The sequence below is a fragment of the Amblyraja radiata genome, chromosome 4, assembly GCF_010909765.2.
Source record: "Amblyraja radiata isolate CabotCenter1 chromosome 4, sAmbRad1.1.pri, whole genome shotgun sequence".
Taxonomy (NCBI): Eukaryota; Metazoa; Chordata; class Chondrichthyes; order Rajiformes; family Rajidae; genus Amblyraja; species Amblyraja radiata.
The window spans coordinates 57,503,218-57,517,833 of NC_045959.1; the positions used below are offsets into that span (position 1 = coordinate 57,503,218).

Below are 14,616 nucleotides of genomic sequence, written 5' to 3' on the forward strand. Positions count from 1 at the left end.
CCACTAGTCACAGGCATCCAGTCCGAGAAGCAACCTTCCACCATCCCTCTCTGCTTCCTTCCATGAAGCCAATTTGCTCTCCATTCAGCTATTTCTCCTTGGATCCCATGCAATCTAACCTTCCAGAGCAGCCTACCATGCGGTACCTTGTCGAAGGCCTTTACTGAAATAAACGGATACAGGGAGGGGAGGGGGCAAGAATGACGGAACAAGAGGCAAGGATTGCAAGGAGGCGAGTAGGACAGACAGGGTATGAAGACACAAAGTGCTGGAGTAACTCTGGAGCATCTCTGGAAGTTTGGGGACGGGACCCTTGTTCAGACTTCAGTAAAAAGATTTAGGAGGTGGATTTAGGACCTGAGTGTAGTCACTATCTTTATTGATATCTCTTAACATGTCCTTTCAGTAAAAAACTGACTGATGACTTCCGAAGGGGGGCACAGTGGCTCAGCAGATAGAGTTGCCGACTCACAGCGCCAGAGACCCAGGTTCGATCCTGACCTCGGGTGCTGTCTGTGTAGCTTGCTCCGAGTGCTCAGGTTTCCTCCCGCATCCCAAAGACGTGCGGGTTTGTAGGTTAATTCTCCCTAGTGTGTAGGGAGTGGATGAGAAAGTGAGAAAACTTAGAACAAGCGTCAACGGGTCGGCGTGGACTCTGTGCGCCGAAGGGTCTGTTTCCATGCTGTATCTTTCAATCATTCAAATTGCTGGAGGACCTGGCAGGTCAGGCAGCATCGTTGGGGGGATGTGGACCGGGACCTTTCTTAAATCTGGTGGCTGAAGGTGCTGTTTCCAGGCTGTGTCTCTCAGCTAAACTAAACTAAACGAGACAATAGGCCAAGAAAACAGAGCTCTAGTGTTTGTCTATTCACTGACACAAGGAACTGGCAGTGCTGGAGTGCTAAAAAAAGAGAGGCAAAGTGCTGGAGTAACTCAGCGGGTCGGGCAGCATCTCTGGAGAACATGGATAGGTGACATTTCGGGTCGGGACCCGTCTTCGAACCGATTGCAGTCGGGGTGAGAATGTTGATGGAGACGCGGGGATGGGACAAAGCCTGGCGAATGATAGGTGGATACAAGTGAGGAAGTTTTGATTGGCAGATGGGTAGACAAAGACCAGGGAGGGGAAGGTGAGAAAAGGCCGTGAGGTAAGAAGAGAAGGAGCATGAAATGTGAAGCCAGAGGAAAGGATATAGATGGAAGGAGGCAGGGAAAAGGGAAAGTATTGTTGTTGGTTAGTTTAACGATGCCCAACTCAATATACCGTACAAGATAACCAACCAAGACCAGCTCTTTTCCGTTTCCCCATCCCTTTCCACCTGTATTCCTTCCTCTGACTCCAAATCTCGCATCTCTTGTCTCCTTATCTCACAACCTTTTCTCTTCTTTTCATCACTAGCCTTTGTCCTCCCATCTGCCCATCACTCCACCCCCTTAACTGTATCCACCTATCACTCCCCAGGCTTTATCACACCCCCACCTCTAATTTCCTGCTTTCTCCCCCCTACAATAAGAAGGATCCCGACCCGAAACGTCACATGTAATTGTTCCCCAAAGATGCTGTAAGTTACTCCTGCACTTTTAGTCTTTTTTTTTAGTAAAACAGCATCTGCGGTTCCTTGTTTCCATCACTTTGTCCTGCCCCCACCTGTCTTTTCCATGGTACATGGGTAGGACTGGCTTAGAGGGATATGGGCCAAACGCAGGGAGGTGGGACTGGTGTAGGTGGGGTATGTTGGTCAGCGTGGGCAAGCTGGGCTGAAGAGCCTGATTCCACGCAGTATTAATCTATAACTCCATGACCTGCTGAGTTACTCCAGCACTTTAAGTCTTTTATTTGTAAACCTGCAACTGCAGTTCCTTGTTTCCACCCCATCACTTGCTAGGCATTGTCGCACTCCCACTTGTCTTTTCCAGCTTTTTCCCCTCTACCACAATCAGGGTCCTGATCCAAATAGTCATCTATCCATGGACAGACATAAAAAGCTGGGGTAACTCAGCGGGTCAGGTAGCATCTCTGAAGAAAAGGAATAGATGACGTTCTGGGTCGACACCCTTCTTCAGTCTGAAGAAGGGTCTCGACCTGAAACGTCGCCTATTCCTTTCTGACCCGCTGAGTTACCCCAGCTTTTTGTGCCTGTCTTCAGTTCAAACCAGCATCTGCCGTTCCTCCCTACACAGTCATCTATCCATGTTTTGCTGAGACGCTGCCTGACCCGCTGAGTTACTCCGGCACTTTGTGCCTTTTTATTTCCTGCCTGTTTGCGGCGGGTTGCTGCGTTTAGCCGTCTGCCGTTCCGGAGAGCCGGTCTGCAGGATGTTAATGCTCCTGATTTATTTTGTCTCCTCCCCACCTTTCCCATCTAATACTCTTCCCCTTTCCTCTGGCAGAGTGATTGTTAATTGGCATGCTAATTGAGCAGCTCCAGCGAGCTGAAATCGGGAAATAAAATAAACCTCGCTGCCGATCTAGTGGCATTGATTGGAAACCAGAGACTTACTGCAATGTACCAAAGACTGACAGCGATCCCACTCATGTTGGCTTCCAGCTAAAGTCCTTTGAATGCTGTCCTTGAGAATACCTTTAGACGGAAGTTCCCCTAATGTGTGGAGAAAGAGAGAATACAGTATATGTCAGCAGTATACCCAGAGGAGTTTATTTAGTACTCTAATAGCTGTTATGAGCCTACATTACATCCAAGGAGTAATTCTCCTTAGAGGAGCCGAGCTTGCTTTATGTCAATATTCTGGCATTCTTAGTCACGTACAGAATATGCTTCAGGGAGCATAGCAGGAGTCAGGCAGTCTCATAATAGTCCACATTCATTAATAAGGCTAGCGCTTCTGTCCTTCCATTGCCCACTACAGGGATATCGCTCCACGCCTCGGGGAGACGGGCAGACACATTTAAAGAAGCTTTTTCCTTTTGCTGCCGGGCTAAAGATAACACACGGAAACTTGCAGGCATTGTGAGAGTCTGCTTTCAGATGGCCCTGTGTGTGCTGGTGCTCACACTCACACACACACTCACACACACACACACGGGCTCACACACACACACACACGCTCACACACACACCACACACCACACACACCCTCACACACACCCTCACAGACACACACACACACACACACACGCTCACACACACACACACACACACACACTCACACACACACACACGGGCTCACACACACACACACACACACACACACGCTCACACACACACTCACGCTCACACACACACACACACACACTCACACACACACACACGGGCTCACACACACACACACACACACACACACGCTCACACACACACTCTCACACACACGGGCTCACACACACACACACCCTCACACACACGCTCACACACACCCTCACACACATGCTCACACACTCACACACACCCTCACACTCACACACACCCTCACCCACACACTCACACACACACTCATACACTCACACACACACTCACACACACACTCATACACTCACACACACACACACGGGCTCACACACACTTGCACACACACGGGCTCACACACGCTCACACACACCCTCACACACACTCACACACACACTTGCTTACACTCTCACACACACACTCACACACACACACTTGCTCACACACACACACATGGGCTCACACACACTTGCTCACACACATACGCACACATACACACACACTCACATACACATACACAAACATGCACACACACACATACACACGCTCACGGGCTCACACACATTTGCTCACACACATACACACACACACTCAAATACACACACACACTCAAATACACACACACACTCAAATACACACACACAATCAAACTATGCTGTAGACTCACACATACACACTATCGACAAGACAGACAGACAGATGCACACTCACATACCTACAGACAACATTGACATAGTACGGCACAGGAACAGAACCATTGGCCAACAATGTCTGAGCTGAAGATGATGTCCATAAACTAATCTCCTCTGCCTGCACGTGACCCATATCCCTCCATTCCCTGCATATCCACATGCCTATTTAAAAGCCCCTTAACCACCACTATCATATCTGCCTCCACCACTACCCCTGGCAGCGCGTTCCAGGTTCCCACCACCCACTGTGTAAAAACTGTCCCCGTACATCTCTTTTAAACTTGTCCTCTCTGACCTTAAAGCTTTGCCCTCGTGTCTTTAACATTGCTGTTATGCAAGAATGGTTCTGAATGTCTACCCTGTCTATGCCGGTTCTAAACTTCTATCAGCTCTCCCTCAGCCTCCAATGCTCTAGAGAAAACAATCCCAGTCTGTGCAACCTCCCCCCTGTAGTTAAACCACTTCTGCATCCTCCCCAAAGCCTCCACATCCTTCCTGTAATGGGGTGACCAGAACTGCACGCAGTCCTCCAAATGCAGCGTAACCAAAGCTTGATTAAGCTGCAACACGACACCCTGATACGTACTCAATGCCCTGAACGATGATGGCAAGCATACAACATGCCACCTCTACCACACTATGTACCTGCATTGCCACTTCCGGGGACCTGTTTGATGGACTCTGACATCCCCCTGTACATCAATGTTATTAGGGGTCGAAGCCATTAACTGTATACTTTCCCCCTTACACTCAATCTGCCGATGATCAACACCACACACTTGCTCGGATTAAACTAAGGCGGCACAGTGGCGCAGCGGTAGTGTTGCTGCCTCACTGCGCTAGGGACACGGGCTCCACCCTGACCATGAGTGCTGTCTGTACGGAGTTTGTACGTTCTTCCTGTAAACGTGGGGTTTTCCCCGGGTGCTCCGGTTTCCTCCCACACTCCGAAAACGTACAGGTTTGTAGGTTAATTGGCTTTGGAAAGTTGTAAAATTGAGTAGGATAGTGCTAGTGTACGGGGTGATTGAGTACGGGTCGGCGTGGACTTGGTGGGCCGAAGAGCCTGCTTTTGTGCTGTATCTCTAAACTAAACTCATGTGCCAGTGCACTGTCTATTTCTGTAGCTGATTTATACCATTCTGTATCCTGTGACAAACTTCATCACAGTCCGCAACTCCACAATGATTTTACTAATCAACACATCTACATGTTCATCCGTCATTTATGTATATCGCAAAGAACAGAGGTCTCAGCAATGATCCCTGCAGAACACTACTGGTCACAGACCTCCATCCAGAATAACCTCCTTCCTCCTTCTGTCTTCTATCCGGGTAATCCGGTTCCGAATCCAACTACCAGCACACCATGGATTCCATGCATCTTAATCTTCTGCAGCAGCCTACCATGAGGGACCTTGTCAAATGCCTTACCAAAGTCCATATAGACAACATCCACAATCCAACCTCATCAATCACCTTCATAATTCCTTCACAAAATCAATCGAGTTAGTAAGACATGACCTGCCTTGTACAATGCCATGCTGACTGTCCCGAATTAACCCATTCTCTTCCAAATACAAGTAAATCTATCTTAGTTTAGTTTAAGAAGGAATTGCAGATGCTGGTTTACACTGAAGTGACGTGGCCACAACATGCTGGACTAACTCACAAGGTCAGGCTGCTTCTCTGGAGAAAAGGAATAGGTGACGTTTTGGGTCAGATTGTCTAAAGAAACGTCTCGACCCGAAACATCACCCATTCCTTTTCTCAAGAGATGTTGCCTGCCTGAGTTACTCCAGCATTTTGTGTAAATCCCACCTTAGTTTAGTCTATTGTCATGTCTACCGCTAACCAGTCCATATCCCTCTAAACCTGTCCTATCCTTGTACCTGCCGAAATGTGATAGGTTCAGCCTCAACCATCTCCCCCGGCAGCTCGTAAAATATACCCACCACCCTTTGCGTGAAAAAGGTACTATAAAAAAGGTAGTTGAGGCAGGTTTGTGTTAGGTACATGGATAGGATAGGTTTAGAGGGATATGGGCCAAACATAGGCAGGTGGGACTAGTGTAGATGGGGCATGTTGGGCTGAAGGGCCTGTTTCCACGCTGTATCACTCAATGACTACCTTTATTTGAGATTTACTTGTCCTAACTTCTGTCTTCCTATTACGCCTCCCAAATTCGGAGCTACTACTCTGGTTGCCACTCCCCTGTCTCTTTAGTGTAAATCCTCTCTAGTATGAGCTTCCTGCAAGGATTCTGGTCCCCCTCCAGTTCAGATGTAGCCGTCTCTGCCTCTTCTACAGGTCACTCCTGCCCTGGGAGAGATGCCAATGGTTCATGAATCTGAAGTCTTTCCCCCTGCACCATCTCCTTCAGCCACATATTCAACAGCATTGTCTTTCAACGTTTTGCCTCACTCGCACACATGCATACATGTATGTGCGTAGACTTAGACACAGTACGCCAAATGTGGCCTCCCCAGCATCTTGTACAACTGCAACATCACGTCCACACTTCGGTACTAAATACCCCGACTGATGAAGGCCAACGTAACAAATGTTTTCTTGACCACCCTATCTAGCTGTGAAACTTTCAGAAACTATGTACCTACAATCCTAGATCCCCCTGCTCCACAACACTCCCTATCTAAGTGATGTCACTTTCAAGGAACTATATACCTGCACTGCTATATCCCTCTGCTCTACAACACTCCCCCAGGGCCCTGACATTCACTGTAAAACTTTGACTTCCCAAAATGCAATACCTTGCACTTACAGTATCTGCATTAAACTCCATTAACCATAGATAAGTTAGATACAGAGTCTTTTACACAGAGTAGGGTGGTAATCATAGAAAATAGAAACATAGAAAATAGGTGCAGGAGGAGGCCATTCGGCCCTTCGAGCCAGCACCGCCATTCATTGTGATCATGGCTGATCGGAGGACATAGGTCTAAGGTGAGGGAGGAAAGATTTAATATGAATCTGAGGGACAACTTTTTCCCTTAGTAATTGGTGGGTGTTTGGAACGAGCGGCCAGCAGGGATCATGATGGGAATAGATAGGGTGAATGCAGAGTCTTTTACCCACAGGGTACGGAAATCAAGAGCCATGGGGTTAAGGTGAGGGGGGGAAGATTTAATAGAAACCTGAGCGGCAAGATTTTCACACAAATGGTGGTAGGTATATAGAACATTCTGTTGGAGGAAATAACTGAGGAACAATGTCTCATATGTTCATAAGTGATAGGAGCAGAATTAGGCCAGTTGGCCCATCATATCTACTCTGCTATACAATCATGATTGATCTATCTTTCTCTCTCAACCCCATTCTCGTGCCTTCTCCCCATAACCCCCGTCACCCTTTAAAAAACATTTAGACAGGCACATGTATAAGACAGGTTTAGAGGGATATGGGCCAAACGCAGGCAGATGGGACTAGTGTAGATGGGACAGGTTGGTCGGTGTGGGCAAGTTGGGCCGAGGGGCCTGTTTCCACGCTGTATGACTCTGTGACCAGATTTCTGAAGCCAGATTCCAGAAATCCCATCACGAAAACGGCCTCAGGGCAACAGTTTGTCTGGATCTTTTATTTATTTTCACCATCTGGCCCTTGTTGGCAGCGCCAGCTTTTATTGCCCATCCCTAAGTGCCCCTTGAGAAGCTAGTGCTGGTGTGCTGCCTTGATTTGCTGGAGTCCTCTGGTGAAGGTGTTCCCCCACTACTGTTTGTTTAGGTTAGTTCAGCTTAGTTTAACTTAGATCAGTATAGCTCAGTTTAGTTTTGTTTACTTCAATTTAGTTTAGTTCAGTTTAGTTTGTTATCACGTGTACCGAGGTACAGGGAAAAGCTCTTTGTTGCGTGCTAACCTGTCAATGAAAGTCTGAAGAAGGGTTTCGGCCCGAAACGTCGCCTATTTCCTTCGCTCCATAGATGCTGCTGCACCCGCTGAGTTTCCCCAGCAATTTTGTGTACCTAATGAAAGGACTATACATGATTACAATCAAGGCGTTCGCAATGTACAGATCAAGAATAAAGGATCTGATAAATTCATCATCGTTAAAAATATCAGCGATGCAGTGGTGCTGGTTTCCAACGGGAACGGTGACGGAAACACCACACATCTCTGTCCTCCAGTTGCTGCAGACTCCCGCCGCTGGAAGTATAGGATTTTGGTGTGTGTGCTTCATCATCATTCCTTACAATGCTACGTACGACAGTGATCGCAACTCCTACTAAAGTGTGGATGGCTGTTGGCTCGCCAGAAGCTCATCTGCCCTTTGACAGGTCTTGTTTTTTGGTCCTGCTGGGGGTCCACAGCCCCCTCCTCACCTGGCAAACCAGGTGGGGGGAGACGGTTTAGTCGCCGACTATCCGACGCTGGTGCAGGTAGCACGGGATTACATGGAACCCGTGGCGGGCGGAACTCCCCCCGACCTGACTTTAACGTTCGATTACATATCGTAAAAGGTCTCCAATGAGCTAGGATAGAGAGTCAGAGGATGGAAATGTGAAAGCAGAGGGGGCATAGCTTGAAGGTGAGAGGGGAAACATTTAATGGAGATGCGGTTGACGTTTTTTTACACAGTGGAGACCTGGAACATGCTGCCACGGATGGTGGTGGAGGCAGATGCGGTAGAGGTGTTTAAAAGACTTGTAGATAGGTATATGTACATGCATTTATATGCATTTGATATTTCCTTGGCTATTGGTGCCGGTTCTGATTTGTTCTGAACCTTTTCATACCTCCAGTTTTCCTCTCCCCTGACTCTCAGTCTGAAGAAGGGTCTCGATCCAAAACATCGCCTATTCCTTTGCTCCAGAGATGCTGCCTGACCCGTTGAGTTGCTCCAGCATTTTGTGCCTATCTTCGGTGTAAACCAGCATCTGCAGTTCCTTCCCACACATCGTGTGCTTTTACTGTGGGCAGACACAGAATGACTGTTCAATGCTCTATTACCCACCCGGCTGCCAAGGGTTAAGTGGGGATTACGAGCTGTCGTGCTTAAGTTGGCTATTTACGGTTATATTTTGAACCTTGTAAAATATTTTACAGTTAAATAATGAACTCATTGTTTGAATAGTGGGCCAGCAAGTTATCCAGAATATTGGCCAGATATAATCTGGAGACGGCAGATGTAATTTGTATTAAATAAAAGTTAAAACAGGACCTCTGGGCTGCCTGCGTGTGATAGAGTCATACAGCGTGGAAACAAGCCCCTTGGCCCAACTTGCCCACACTGACCAAGATGTCTTATCTACACTAGTCCCACTAGCCAGGGTTTGGCCGTATCCCTCTAAACCTTTCTTTCCTATCCATATACCTGTCCAAGTGCCTATTAAATGTGATAGTCCCTGCCTCAACTACCTCCTCCAGCATCTGGTTCTGTACAACCACTGCCCTCTGGAAAGGTTGTCCCTCAGGTTCCTATTAAATCTTTTCCCTCTCACCTTAAACCTGTGTCCTCTGGCTCTTGATTCTGCAAATCTGGGAAAAGAGGGTTAGAGGTGGAGATTGACAGATTCTTGATTAAGTCGGTTGTCAGGGGTTATGTGGAGAAGGCAGGAGAATGGGGTTGAGAGGGAAAGATAGATCAGCCATGATTGAATGGCAGAATAGACTTGATGGGCTAAATGGCCTAATTCTGCTCCTAATTATATGAAAAGACGGGCACGAGAGGTAGACAGAATCAGTTTTTTTACACAGACTGTGGTGAGGGCCTGGAACGCACTGCCAGGGGTGGTGGCGGAGGAGGCAGATACGATAGTGGTGTTTAAGAGGCTTTTAGACAGGCACATGGATCTGCAGGGAATGGAGGGATATGGAGCAGAGGAGGTTACTTTAACTTGGCATCATGTTTGGTACGGACATTGTGGGCCGAAGGGCCTGTTCTTAGTTTTACTTTTAGTTTTAGAGATGGAGCATGGAACCAGGCACTAGAGCGACCATCGATCACCCATTCACACGGGTTCTCTGTTGTCCCACTTTCTCATCCACTCCCTACACACTAGGGACAATTTTCAGAGGGCCAATTAACCTGCAAACCAGCACAGGCACGTCTTTGGGCTGTGGGAGGAAGCCGGAGCACCCAGAGGAAACCCACGCGGTCAAGGGGAGAATGTGCAAACTCCACATAGACAGCACCCGGAGTCAGGATGGAACCCGGGTCTGTGGCACTACGAGGCAATGGCTCTACCCGGGTCTGTGGTATTGTATTGTGGACAATGTTTAATCCTCACTTCTCCTCTGGTTGCAGAATCATACGATGACGCAACACAGCAGCTAATAACATGACACGGCGCCACGTTCCGGGAAGATTCATTATCGACAATGGACAACTTCCTCGTCCCTTTTCGGAGGCAGATTTCAAAGACGGACATTTTTTGGAGAGCGGAGAAAGAGAATTGTATTATAATATAAAATAGACGCGCATTCGACCCGTCCAAATATTGATTTTTTTTTCCATGTCGTTTAAACTAACACACAGACTTTGTGTGTGTGTGTGTGTGTGTGGGTGTGTGTGTGTGTGTGCGCGTGTGCGTGTGTGTACGCTTGTGCGTGGGCATGTGTGCGTGCGTGAGTGTGCGTGTGTGGAGATATGTACTATATATATAGTATGTACAAAGTGTTACACATGCATTATCTTACTGACCCCACCTCCGTGCCAGCCTGAAACTGGTTTCCCCTCAAGAACCATGAACTGTGACCGTGGTCTTTTCCGCTGTGACAGATACATAGCCCCCTCATGATGAATATAATGTATAAAGAGCATCACTCTCCCCCAACGAGGAACCACCAGGAAATTCTTCCGTTTAAACTTCCTCCGGCAGAATTCTGTACGACCAACTTTCCAGTCAATTAAATGATACTTAACCATACCTGTTCTTCATGTTTATTCTGCTGTCTCAACCTGGATTTTACTGGAATTACTGTGTTCATATTAAGAAATAAACACTTGCATCAATAAATCTTTCTTGTATGCCTGCCTTCATTGTGCGGGGCATTGGGTATAAGGGTCAGGAAGTCATGATGCAGCTTTACAGGACATGACACACAGTGCTGGAGTAACTCAGCCGGTCAGGCAGCATCTCTGGAGAAAAAGAGGATATGTGACATTTCTGGTCAGGAACCTTCTTCAGACATGGATTAGAACTTGGGTGGGATTGCATTTGGAGTATTGCGTGCAGTTCTGGTTGCAGGAAGCATGTGAAGAGTTTGTAGTAGAGGCTGCCGAGGAGTAATGTCTGGATGAGAGGAAGTGGTTGGACAAACTTGGATTGTTTTCTCTGGAACGCCAGAGATTGAAGGGGAAACCTGATAGAAGTGTATACAATGATGCCAGAATTAGACAGGGTAGGATGCAAACATCAAATAATTATGATAGCACAAGACTGTTCAGCCCACTGCGCTCTTTGTCAGAAACATCCCAACACAACAATGATGCCAGGAAGATTTACCACAATGCTGCCTAGATCAGAGGGTATTAGCTACAGGGTGAGGATAAACTGTTTTCTCTGGACAGTCGGAGGTTTAGTTTAGAGATAATAAACTAAACCTCAACTTCGAGGTTGAGGGGAGACTTGATAGAAGTATATAAAGTTATCACAGGCTCAACAGTCAGAATCTTTTTTCTAGAGGCCACAGCTTCAATGCGCAAGAGGTACAGTTTGAAGGAGATGTATGGGGCAAATCTTTTACATAGATGGTGGTGGGTGCCTGGAACGTGCTGCCAGGGGTAGTGGTAGAGGCAGATACAATAGTAGGGTTAAGAGGTTTTTGGATAGGCACACGGATATGGAGGGATATGGATCATGCCCAGGCAGATAAGAATTGGTCATGTTTGGCAAGGACATTGTGGGCCAGAGGGCATGTTCCTGTGTTCTTCTTTGTGGTATGAATCATGGATAATTTGGATCTCGGATGTAACAAACCCTGTCCCGCTCCCACCCTTCCACCCTCTCTCCTCCGGTGGTGCAGCGGGTAGTGTTGCTACCTCACAGCGCCAGAGATGCATGGTTCGATCCTGACCTCAGATGTTGTCTGTATGGCATTTGCACGTTCTCCCTGTGACCCTGTGGGTTTCCTCCGGGTGCTCCGGTTTCCTCACACATCCCAAAGACGTGTGGGTTTAGAGATTAATTGTCTCTCTGTAAATCATCCCTAGTATGTTGGGAGTGAATGAGAAAGTGGGATAAACACAGAACTAGTGTGAACGGGTGATCGCTGGTCCACTGAGTCTGGCTCAACCCCAGCTCCCCATACTCAGCAGTCCAACCTGAAGGGTTCTCCATCCACCGTATGGACCGTACACTGACATCTGGGAAAGGGAGACTGCGTGGTGTTCAGACGTGGCAGTCCTTTCCAACTCCTGCTCTCCACACCTGGAACATCTGGCGGTGAAGTGCCGTCCCTTCTACCTCCCAAGGGAATTCACTTCCATCATCCTGACCGCGGTCTACATCCCACCCCAGGCAGACGTCCGTCTGGCACTGGAGGAGCTGCAGGCCGTGGTCAACAAACACCAGACGTCTTACCCCGAGGCATTTACCACCATTGCTGGGGACTTCAACAAAGCAAACCTCAAGAAGTCGCTCCCTAACTTCCACCAACATGTCTCCTGCTGCACCAGAGGACCTAACACCCTCGACCACTGCTACACCACCATCAAGAATGCCTATCGTTCTATCCCTCGCCCTCACTTCGGTAAATCCGACCATACCGCGGTGCTGCTTCTTCCTGCCTACAGGCAGCAATTAAAGAGCGCACCCCCAGAGGCGAGGACTGTACAGAGCTGGTCGGGGGGGGGGGGGGGGGGGGGGGGGGGGCGCGCAGAGGAACAACTCCAGGACTGTTTGGAGTCTGTAGACTGGGCAATGTTCAAGGACTCGTCAACGGACTTGAACGAATACGCCACAGTCGTTACAGACTTCATAAAGAAATGTGTGGAGGATTCCTTCCCTACAAAAACATTCTGAGTGTTTCCCAATCAGAAACCTTGGATGAACTTTGAGATCCGCACTCTTCTGAAGACCAGACACTGGGCATTCATGTCTGATGATACAGTGGTCTACAAGAAGTCCAGATACGACCTTGGTAAGGCCATCAAAAAGGCCAAAAGAGACTTCTGCTCCAAACTGGAGGATGAGACAGATGTTCGGCAGCTGTGGCAGGGCCTGAATGCAATCACCTCCTACAAGGCGAAACCAGGAGGCAGCTCGAATGTCAGCTAAACATCACTCCCTGATTAGCTCAATGAGTTTTACGCACGCTTTGATAGGGAGAACACTGATGTGCCTTCCCGAGCCCCCATTTGCTGTGATGGTATTTCAGTCTCAGTCACAGAGGCCGATGTCAGGAAATCCTTCAGAGGGGTGAAACCCCGAAAAGCACCTGGACCTGATGGTATACCCGGCCGTGTTTTAAAAACTTGTGCGGACCAACTGGCTGGAGTTTTTACGGACATTTTCAACCTCTCACTTCTGAGGTCTGAGGTCCCCACCTGCTTTAAAAGGGCATCAATTATACCGGTGCCCAAGAATAGTAAGGTGACGTGCCTCAATGACTATCGACCAGCGGCACTAACGCCGGTGGTGATGAAGTGCTTTGAGAGGTTAATCATGGAGAAAATCAACTCCTACCTCGACAAATACCTGGACCCACTGCAGTTCGCGTACCACCACAACAGATCAACGGTGGATGCAATCTCGCTGGCTCTCCACTCCGCACTGGACCACTTGGACAACAAAATCTCATATGTCAGGCTGTTATTCATTGACTACAGCTCGGCATTTAACACAATCATCCCCTCCAAGCTAGTTACCAAACTCGCAGAACTGCGTCTCTGCGCATCCTTCTGCAATTGGATCCTCAACTTCCTCATCCACAGACCACAGTCTGTCCGTATTGGTGGAAATGTGTCAGGTTCGATAACAATCAGCACGGGAGCACCTCAAGGGTTCATGCTCAGCCCCCTGCTGTACTCACTCTATACCCATGACTGCGTGGCCGGTCATAGTGTGAACTCCATCATCAAGTTCGCTGACGACACCACTGTTGTGGGACGTATCACTGATGGGGATGAGTCAGAGTATAGAAGAGAGATCGAGCAACTGTCCATATGGAGTCAGCACAATAACCTGGCCCTCAACACCAGCAAAACCAAGGAACTGATTGTGGACTTTGGAAGGAGTAGGATGAGGACCCACAGTCCCCTTTATATCAACGGGTCGATGGTTGAAAGGGTCAAGAGCGTCAAATTCCTGGGCGTGCACGTCTCTGAAGATCTTTCCTGGACCGAGAACATTGATGCAATTATTAAGAAAGCACATACAGCGCCTCTACTTCCTGAGAAGATTACGGAGACTCGGTTTGTCAAGGAGGACTCTCTCTAACTTCTACAGGTGCACAGTAGAGAGCAGGCTGACCGGTTGCATCGTGGCTTGGTTCGGCAACTTGAGCACCCTGGAGAGGAAAAGACTACAAAAAGTAATAAACACTGCCCAGTCCATCATCGCCTCTGACCCCCCCTTCCATCGAGGGGATTTATCGCAGTCGCTGCCTCAAAAAGGCTGCCAGCATCATCAAGGACCCACACCATCCTGGCCACTCACTCATCTCCCTGCTACCTTCAGGTAGAAGGTACAGGAGCCTGAAGACTGCAACGACCAGGTTCAGGAATAGTTACTTCCCCACAGCCATCAGGTTATTAAGATTGGCTCGGACAAAACTCTGATTATT

The 14,616-nt window shown here is 48.2% G+C and overlaps 1 protein-coding gene across 3 annotated transcripts in view; it reads left to right on the top strand.

Annotated features, from left to right (window-relative positions):
• The window catches only part of znf521 (zinc finger protein 521), a 306,599-nt gene extending 295,752 nt beyond the window's left edge, over window positions 1-10,847 (top strand). For all 3 annotated transcript variants that reach the window (XM_033019505.1, XM_033019507.1, XM_033019508.1), the window contains one exon: window positions 10,136-10,847. In XM_033019505.1, coding sequence (XP_032875396.1) covers window positions 10,136-10,165 — 30 coding nt within the window. In that variant the 3' untranslated portion in view covers window positions 10,166-10,847. The remainder of the gene's footprint in view (window positions 1-10,135) is intronic.
• The last annotated feature ends 3,769 nt before the right edge of the window (window positions 10,848-14,616 follow it).